The 10,486-nt window shown below is 33.3% G+C and overlaps 1 protein-coding gene across 1 annotated transcript; it reads left to right on the top strand.

Annotated features, from left to right (window-relative positions):
* Positions 1-4,322: 4,322 nt before the first annotated feature.
* LOC115954620 (frataxin, mitochondrial) lies at positions 4,323-10,001 on the top strand. The gene is made up of 5 exons (XM_031072532.1): positions 4,323-4,581; positions 5,151-5,223; positions 6,899-6,946; positions 7,114-7,208; positions 9,594-10,001. The coding sequence occupies exons 1-5, from the start codon at positions 4,367-4,369 to the stop codon at positions 9,721-9,723; spliced, it is 561 nt and encodes a 186-aa protein (XP_030928392.1). The 5' UTR covers positions 4,323-4,366; the 3' UTR covers positions 9,724-10,001.
* The last annotated feature ends 485 nt before the right edge of the window (positions 10,002-10,486 follow it).

Genomic DNA, 10,486 nt, shown 5'->3' with positions numbered 1-10,486 from the left:
GCCATGAACTTTCATTGAAACAATTAGCCATAATCAGCAATTAGTACATCACAGACGTGTGGGGGAATATCTTCCATTCATGCGAGATAACCACTAACATGTTTAGCTAGGTTATGAGCTATAGCATTATCTTGATGCCTTGTGTGAGAGAAACTAATATTTCTAAAGGCATCTATAGGAGGTCTGACAACAAATATTATATACGTCTTAATTTTGAAGGAATGATAGGCTAAAATTTGACTAAATTTGATGTATAGCTACTTTTAGACATATGAGATGTAAACATAGAACGAGATTACTACGCATGAAATTGCATAGCAATCAACAATCTGATTGTAACAACCACCCATAAAAGTTGGTTGTTGAATAAGATATTTTTCCTTGTATTAATATTGCTGCAACACATTATTAATTTTGTTGTGTCGTGGCAATTTTATAACCATAAGATTTAAAATTTATGGCAACATTTTTTTTATGTCATAGGATTTAGCTTTCCATTCTTTTTTTTTTTTTTTTTTTTCTTTATGCATAATTGATGATTGAAACTAGAAATCTCAGTTGACTGTGAGCTAGCCTGCAAAGAAAGAAGTAAGGAGGAAGGACTAAAAGACGATGGTATGGTGCCAATTAAAGGGCTTCTGATGAGAAAGTCAGTCACTTGGAGAGGAGTAATACAATTGCCTACAAAGAAAGAATTAAGGAAGAAAGGACTAAGATATAGGTGTGGTGCTAGCAAAAGGGTCTTTGACCATAAAATTAGTTACTTGGAGAGGAGTAAAATCAAGTTACAGGAAAAAGAAAAAAAACAAAGCAAGGTGGAAAGGACTAGGACACCAATGTGATGCTAGCCAAAGGACCTCCAATAGTAAATTTAGTCACTTAAGGAGGAGTAGAACCAGATTACAACAGTATATATATGATTCTTATCTGCGCATTCACACACACAAAAAAAAGGGTATATATATATATATATATATATATGATTCTTATCCCCAAAAAAAAAAAGTCTATATATATGATTGATGTTGATGAAGATGATTAATGAACAACCGTTGAGTGCATACAGTATAAACTCTATTCAAAAAATCAAAAGTAAAGGTAACTTTTAAATTTGTGTAGACAAATTATATTATACACAACACATTCTCGTAAGTAATGTAGAATAATTATTTTTTTTTTAATATTTTTTCTTTAAACAAACACACTTACCACTGAGATTTATAGGATTATGATACAATTATACCATATTTGTAGTTTTTTTCTTTTATTGTTTTCTCCTTTTATTCATGGTCTCCATTTTTATTTTTTTATTTTTTTTAATAAAAAAAAGGGTCTCCAATGTGGGCTTATTGACCCCACGCTACGTGACAAGAGTAGATAGTACCACGTATATTACACAAATCTTATTGGGACTATCACTCGACCCGCTCCTCTTTAAGTGTAGGACGAGAACTCCTACTATCAAATCATGGTTCCTTTTTCATTCTTTTGTTTGCAGTCAAATGCTTTGTTCTTATAGTATTATCTACACAATGATTAGTGCTCGAAAAATCAAACGTTCTCTTAAATCATCAATCAAATCCATATACATCACTATCTTTTCTCTACAAAAACAAAAGAAAAGGAAAAAAATCCATATACATGTGAGGAATGTGAAATTGCGAATTAGTTTTGCTAAGCAGTAAGCACTATTGGTTCAACGCTGCTTTAAATGTTTTCGTGGGGTCTAAACGAGCTCATCTGTATGGTTCGATTCGGTCCGATCATAAACGCGGGAATTTTATTTTTACTTTTGGAGGTACCAGCCAGCCCACGTGTAGGGCTGCTACATTTTCTCATAGGTTAATGAGAAAGAAATTTCCAAACTTTCAAATATGCCCACTGTAAGGAGTCCAAATCTTCTGTCTCATCAATTGTGCTCCATTTTATACTCCACCAATAAAATTTGGACAACTGACCTCTCTCATTAAATGAGATAACTCTGACTTTAACACTCACATTAACGTTAAAATCCCTTTCTTTTTCTCTTTTTTTTTTTTTTCTTTCGCAGTTTTTCTTCTTCTCTCTGTTTCCAGCTTTTGGTATCTTTTTTTTTCCTCTTCTCCATGTGGTTGACGCTAACAAGGAGTCCAATGAGTTTTGTCTATTGAGAAGCAAAACCCATGTCACTTGCTTTGCATTCTTGCCTCTACTTTTCTTTACAAGCCTGAAGGCAGAGAGACTGGACCATCAATCTCCACAACTGAGAAATTTGGGTTCTCCATTGTGATTACCACTGGGTTTCCTTTGCAGGTATCTTTTGCCCACCAGTTAGAAAAGTCCAATCTTGAAGCCATTAAAGTTTGGAACTTGGAACCTCAAACTGAAAAAGTAACACAAAAATTAACGAGAGAGGTTAATTGTTTAAATTTTATTGGTGGAGTATAAAATGGAGCACAATTGACGAGACAGAAGATTTGGATTCCTTACAGTGGAATCCAAATCTTCTGTCTCGTCAATTGTGCTCCATTTTATACTTCACCAATAAAATTTAGACAATTAACCTCTCTCGTTAAATGAGATAACTCTGACTTTAATACTCACGTTATTAACGTGAACGTTAAAATCCTTTTTTTTTTCTTTTTTTTCTCCACAGCTTTTGTTCTTCTCTCTTTCTCTAGCTTTTGGTATCTTTTTTTTTTCCTCTTCTCCATGTGGTTGACGTTAACAAAGGAGTCCAATGAGTTTTGTCTCTTGCCGCAGCTTTTGTTTTTGATTTGGACTCTTCACAACCATCAAGGCTTTCAAGGGTTTTTTTTTTTTTTCTATTCTCTATGTGGTTGACGTCTCATACATTCATCTTCATCCTCTTCACCCCAGTTACAGACTTACAGACACATCCTCACGTCATCTTCATCTTCAAGTGTTCATCTGCTTCTATTGGTTTCTATATTCTTAGTTGGTTTCTCAAATGGGTTTTGCTCATTTCTCAATTTTGAGATCTGGATTCTGAAATTTTTTTTCTTCAAAGGTTTTTAATTTTTGTGTTACTTTTTCAGTTTGAGGTTCCAAGTTCCAAACTTTAATGGCTTCAAGATTGGACTTTTCTAACTGGTGGGCAAAAGATACCTGCAAAGGAAACCCAGTGGTAGTCACAATGGAGAACCCAAATTTCTCAGTTGTGGAGATTGATGGTCCAGTCTCTCTGCCTTCAGGCTTGTAAAGAAAAGTAGAGGCAAGAATGCAAAGCAAGTGACATGGGTTTTGCTTCTCAATAGACAAAACTCATTGGACTCCTTGTTAGCGTCAACCACATGGAGAAGAGGAAAAAAAAAGATACCAAAAGCTGGAAACAGAGAGAAGAAGAAAAACTGCGAAAGAAAAAAAAAAAAAAGAGAAAAAGAAAGGGATTTTAACGTTAATGTGAGTGTTAAAGTCAGAGTTATCTCATTTAATGAGAGAGGTCAGTTGTCCAAATTTTATTGGTGGAGTATAAAATGGAGCACAATTGATGAGACAGAAGATTTGGACTCCACTATAAGGTCGTTTACTTTGCAATTCAAAAAATAGAAAAATAAAAAAGCTAGTGAGGTCGCGTACATCAATGAGAAAGTGAGTCCTTTCTGTTTCACCTAATGGTAATAAGCTCAATGTCTCCGAATCTCAACCAACGATAGTTTCCTTCGCCCAGCAAGCTCCACTTTAGTTTTTTAAGGTATAAATAAATTAAACGGTTCATAAATAGTTCGAATTTGGTTCCAGAAAAAATTTGTTTATATTTACTTGTTTAAAAAATAAGTTAAATTCAAACCTTAAATTTAGATTTTATTATTAAACAAGTCAAACTCAAATATAATAATATATTTTTGTTAACACGAGTGTTTGATTTAATTATATATAATATTATATTTTTATATGTATATTTGTGTAAAAATTATATTTATGTAGGCTTGAAATTAGTTTTTAAAAGTTTATTAATAGGTTTACAGGATATTAAATTATTATTTATAATTTATTGACGATATAAACAATCTATTTGTAATAAAAATTCATAAAATTGTGATGAAGTAAAATAGTTTAGTCATGATTTTACACTATATAAAAAAAAAGAATAAATTAATTAAATAGCTCGTAAACAAATTCAACTTGTGTTCAAAAAAGAAAAAAAAAAATCAATAATCTTGTACTATTATTATTCAGACTCCACTTGGCTCGTTTATCGGCTTGGTTTGACAAAAAAGGGCATCTGATCTTGGGCCATAACCATGTTAAAGCCCATTAAATTTGGGCCTAAAAATTGAAGGCACTGCGTTCTAGTAAGCCCATTATACACCTCCCCTCCAATCCCTCACAGTCGAAACGAACAGTGTTCCCTTCTGTTAGTATTATGGCTTCCAGGTTGCGTTTCTTCCAAAGGCTCCCAAAGCTTCTAAAGCTGAATTCTTCTTCTTCTCAATCGATTCGTAGATTCCGTTTTCTGCTTCTAGGAACTTCGGGACCTCTCACTCTTTCCGAGAAGATCGCTCATCGGTTTCCTGCTTCTAGAACCTTCTCTTCGAATCTCGTCCAAGATTCTCAAGGCCCCGCCGCCATTGATTACAGGTACGTTGGTTTTTATGCTGGAATTTTTTTTTCTCTGTTTGGCTCCCGAGAAACTAGTGAAAGCAAAACAAGAAAATAGAAGTTCGATTTCCGTTGTTCTGTTTTATGTGGCTTTTCTTTTTTTGGGAAATGGATGATTATCAGTTTGACTACAGATAAATGCTTGTTGCTTGCTCTAGTCTAATCAGTACTAATTATAATAATGAAAAATAAATTTAGAGCTTACAAATTTAATTCCGTTTATTTCTTTAATTTTCTCGGATACCAAACGGAGGCTTAGGGTTTATGACTGAATGGTTTAGCTTCTTTTTTTTAAGAAACGAGTAATTTTCAATTCGACTTTGCTAAATGCATTTTGGTTATTATAAAGTCTGAAAAATGCTGACAAACAATTCATAATTTAAAGCTTAAAATTTGAATTTTATTTATTTATTGAAATTATAGGAAACTAAACAGATGGTGAGGGTTTGTGATTGGCTGCTTTAGGATTTAGCTTGTTTTTTTTTGGAATAAATTGGTTTATTAGAAATGGGTGAAAGTGAATTTGCTAATGTTTGATGTCAATATAGTTCTGTACTGCAGGAGGATGAGTTTCACACGCTAGCCAATTCCACAATACATCACTTCCTAGAGAAACTCGAGGTAATTTTTGGCCTTGAGTTGTTCTATATTATGATTTATGTGTGTTTCTGTTTGCGAATCTTGCAATGTTTGACTATTTCGAATTTGTAAGTTGGTTTTCATATACCCATTTTAGAATAGGAGATTAGAATTATCATTCCTTGAAATTTGAAATGGATTTATGTTTGACTGTCAACATCCAATTGTGTGTTGGTGTGGAGATTTTGTTATTGAGATATGCACAAGTTTTTATGATTTGTCTAATGCTAATCATTTATAATGGATATAGTAAACGGCATTATAGTTTTATTTTTGGTAGGTTATTTTAGAACAATAACAATCAAGCTTTAGTCCCAAAATTTTGAATCGGTTGTAGATCTTCAAATAATCTAGACTGGTCACATGTTTTCATTGTTTTATTTTATTCAAAGTCATACTATTTGTTACCTCCTTAATCAACATATCATTTTTTATTACTTTTTCTAATGTTAATTTAGGTCTTCTTCTACCTTTTTTCATTCACTCGACTTGAATCAATTCACCCTTCCCCACTGGTGTATTAATTGCTCTCCTTTGCAAATATGACATAACCGTACCATCTCAAGCAATTATCCCTCGTCTTTTCTCCAATAGGAGTTAGTGAGTCACTCATGTCTTTGAGTGAATTTCATCACTTGGAATCCTTTCTTTCCTTGTAATTAAAAAAATAAATAAATAAATAAATAAAAAACCTTTCTTTCCATGTATTTACACTTATTTATCCTAGCATCATTTCAGCTATAACATTTAGTATCATAGAGCATATAAGGTCTTGTAAAATTTTATTTTTAACTTAGTAGGTATTCTACAATCACACAATACTCTTGATGTTCTTCTCTACTTCATCCATTCTGCTCTTTGCCTATGATTAACATGTTTTTCAATCTCTTCCTTTTATGAGTTATTGATCTAAGATATTGAAAGCTCTCGCACATGGGTATCTTTTGACTATCAAGTCTTAAAACCTCTTCATCTTTCTTTCTACTTTTACTAAATTTACATCCCGTTGACTTTGTTTTAGTCTTAGCTGAGAACCTTTAAATTCTAAAGCATGTCTCTAAATTTCTAACTTGAGTCACTTGACATTTACTAATTTTGGTCTGTTATCATATATTATTCAATAATTTTTAAGTTCCTTCATGACAACAGGCACTCTCAACCTTGAGGGTTTTAAATTTTTAATTGTCTTTGGCATCTCTTGACAATCATGTCTTACAACCCTTTCATCTCTTTCTACTTTTACTGAACTTATATTCCATACTATGTTTCAATCCTACTTAGGTGAAAGCCTTTAAACTCTAAATTGGATGTTAACTAATATAAAATAACTAATTTTGTGTGTCGGTTATTTTATGTTCCTTCATGACTATGGGCATTCTCAACCATATTGGTTTTTAGTGTCTTTGGTATCTCTTGATCATAAGTCTTACAACCCCTTTAGCTTTCTTTTTGTTTTGACTATACTTACATTCTATGTACTCTGTTTTAGTTCTACTTAGCTGAATGCCTTTAGACTCCAAAGTATCTCTCCAAATTTCTAACTTAACATTAACTAATTTTCAGTATGTTTATGTTATACAATAATGATTTTTTATTTCCCTTCATGACAACGGGCATTCTCAACTTTGTTGGTTTTATGTTGTCTTTGGTGCAACAGGAATACGGTGATAATGTTGAAATCGATGGCTTTGACGTAGACTATGGGGTGAGAATAATTGATTCATTTTTTCACATAGGTTATTCTTTTAAAGGGTATTGTAATTGTTTTGACATATTTTGGGTGTGCATTTGGCAGAATGAGGTGTTGATCTTAAAAATTGGTGATCTGGGTATTGTAATTGTTTTGACATATTTTGGGTGTACATTTGACAGAATGAGGTGTTGACCTTAAAACTTGGTGATCTGGGTACCTATGTTTTGAACAAACAAACACCAAATAGACAGCTTTGGCTATCTTCCCCAGTGAGGTATGATTTATGATTCATTCTTCTGGTGTGGGTTTTTTTTTTATTTATCTATTTGTAAGTATTTATGATCCATTCTTCCAGGACTTAGTGTTTTCCTTATTTTTAAAATGTTGGACTTGGAGCATGGCTGGTTTTGTCAAACTAATCCTTATAATCAGTATGCTAACACTGTATGCTTATGTCCTTGAAGCTGAGTGTGTTGGATAAAATACTGTTATCATATCCAAATATCTGCTAAAGTAATAAACAGATGTAAATTAAAACAGTCTTGAGTTATGTAATGTCTACCAAAATAAGATTTTAAGGATTGTTTGAAAAGATTCAGCTCAACTTTGTTGAATGAAACTGATACAATATCCTTTAGAGAATTAGTCACAAATGACTTTCAGATTATTTTATTGTCTTCTGAATGTACTTACTGGACAATGATCAGTATTTCACTTATGTTGACATGCTGTTAAAAATGATTTGGATGTATTAAAATTCACCAAAATCCTTTTTTTTTTTTTTTTTTTTTCTTTTAAAAAAACTGTTAATCAAGCCATATAGACTTCCATCATGTCATAAATCAATAGATGTTTCTGGGCTTATCACCACTGAAACTAATATGTGGTGATCTTTTATGCTTAAATTCATGTTTCTATTGATTTATTGTCAAACACTCGATCTACAAATAAATAGAAATTTGTGGTTTCTCCTAGGGCCTTGTTGAATATTAAGTGCTTGACAAGAAAAACATGCTTGTTGGAATCAACACCAAGCAGGGATCAAAAGCTTAGAAATGAACCCCAACCCTTATTAACATGGGTGAAAGTCCAATTATTGAATTATAAAAATAACCTCGACTCTAGGAAATTGAATAAGATGCTAATAGCCTAAGTGGCTAATAAGACCTAAAATAAAATACAATGGACCAATAGCTAATGAGCTCTAGCTCAATTGGCATTTGTAGATCTCCTCCCTTCATAAGTTCTAAGGGGACGATGAGCTCTAGCTCACATGGGCATATGACTTATGTGATTTTCTCTGAGTTTCTATTTCCTAACAGACCTTGAAATTTATATGATGTGAATCATTTATATATAAACTATAAAGTAGTGGTGTGTGGTCAAGTATTTTTTTTCTGCAATCTCTGAAGGATGCAGCTGGGAAGATTTGAATCTTTTGGGTTTTATAACCAAGAAAGATTGTTGGTAGTGTCAGAATCAAGGCGTCAAAAAGAGTTTTTATCGTTGCTTTCTTCTCTCTTCCATTTTTAACTATTTTCCTATTACAATCACTTTCCAAAGAAAAACCAACTAGGCTGAAACCATATGTCCATGACTGTACTACTAATGGAGTAGAGTTAGATTAGACTCATCTTTGATGGAGGATGGTTTTTAGAGCCCCACTGGGTCCACACCCCCCCCCCCCCCAAAAAAAAAAAAAAAAAAAAAAGGAAAAAAGAAAAACTGTTTCGTAATCCCACCTGAGCCAACTGAATTGGTTTCAATTCTGCATTGAGCTTGTCCACCTGGTGGGCATGGGGGCTTCCAAAACTTTTGTCTATCGAGAAGAGTGGTAGTTGTTAAGAGTAGAATGTACTTTCCATGATAGAGATTCCATTTGATGGGGACCTTTGTTCCTATTTGCGCCCTAAAAATATGACTCCTAACCAATCTTACGAGCATGAAAGGAAGAGCGACAGGAGGGTGTGTACATAAGCTGGACACATCTTTGATGTCTAAATATTATATCTCTAAGATATAGATGTGTTTCCATATATTTGGGCAAGTTGTTCTACTTTCAGAGAAACATACTCACACACGGGCATGCTGTAATCAGTCCTAGGATGCATCTGGACATTGTTAGCCCTGCATCTGTCTCTCACATGAAAAGATGATGTTTGCCTTCATCCTTGTGTATGCTTTTGTGGTCATGTCTTTGATGCAGAACAAATTTGACACCTGATGTTCCTGTGATTCCATCTGATATGGGTGTTGACTTTTCTTCCATTTTGGAGGCTTTCTGGGCATTCCAGTGTTTTCCTTGTATCAATCAATGGGGGCATGACTTATGATTTTCATGTCTTTAGTGCAGAGAATAATATCAATGAGATGTGGATGTGGGTCTGACCCAAAAATATTCTTGATTCATACTGCTTTATGATTTGAAACATGCTTAATCTTAGACTCTATGTCTCCAATCTTTGTCTAAGGTATTTGCATCATTAAGGTATTCATATGGCAATACTTAAATCACATTCTTTTCACAGTTTTTCTTGAATTCTTTGTTGCTGATCTGAAAGATTGTGTTTTTCACGATGGCAATATTTAATCACATTTCTTTCCACTGTTTTTCTTGAATTCTTTGTAGCTGATCTGAAAGATTGTACTTTTCATGCAGTGGTCCATCCAGGTTTGATTGGGATTGGAATGCTCAAACTTGGGTTTATAGGCGGACGAAAGCGGATTTGCTGAAAATTTTAGAAAGTGAGTTGGAGCAACTGTGTGGTGAGCCCATTAATCTTTCTTAAACTATGGCAAAAGCTGTGATAAAAGAGTTCCTTTTGGGAAATTTTGTTTCAGTGCTGACATTTTCTTGGGTTCGGCTGTTTGCCTCTCTTGGCCTATATATTGGTTTTCCATTCATAAATTTGTATGGTTATACCTTTTTACACGAAAAATATAAATTTGTTTTAGTTATATGGATTTCACTTGTGGCCCTTTGTGTACTTAGAAGCGTGAGCACCTTCTTATGTAGAGGAAAAAATTAAAATAATGGACAAAATAAAGCTTCTGTTTCTGTTGGAAATCTATGCTGCCAGATACATTTTTTAGTAGTTGCCTAGTGATGCTTTCCTTCCTCGTAAATGAATAGTTCTGAGCTTTGATCATAAGTGTAGGATGTGGAATTTGAGGTGAGATGGGAAATTTATACAAAGATGAAATTATTAATTCTGAGACTATAATGCTTGATGATTGTTTGTTGATTGGACAAATAGCCCTAAAGAACAGTAAATCATAAATACTGCTATTGGAACGATGTTGCAGATGTAACAACACTTCCGTTGTATGTGTATATTTATATTTGGTCATTCAATAAACATGGAATTATCAGCTAAGTCGAAAGAGAAGGTTTACTGCATACGTTTTTGGGTTTTGCCAATTATAATGAGAGCGATATTTACGCAACTCAATCCAATTTTGTTTGATTAAATTCCAAACTTCATTGTAACCACAATACTTATTAAAAGAACTAGTTGTTAACCCGTGCGATATATGGGAAAATTTTGAATG

This window comes from Quercus lobata, chromosome 8, assembly GCF_001633185.2.
Source record: "Quercus lobata isolate SW786 chromosome 8, ValleyOak3.0 Primary Assembly, whole genome shotgun sequence".
In the NCBI taxonomy this organism is placed as follows: domain Eukaryota; kingdom Viridiplantae; phylum Streptophyta; class Magnoliopsida; order Fagales; family Fagaceae; genus Quercus; species Quercus lobata.
This window is presented reverse-complemented; position numbering and strand designations above follow the sequence as displayed.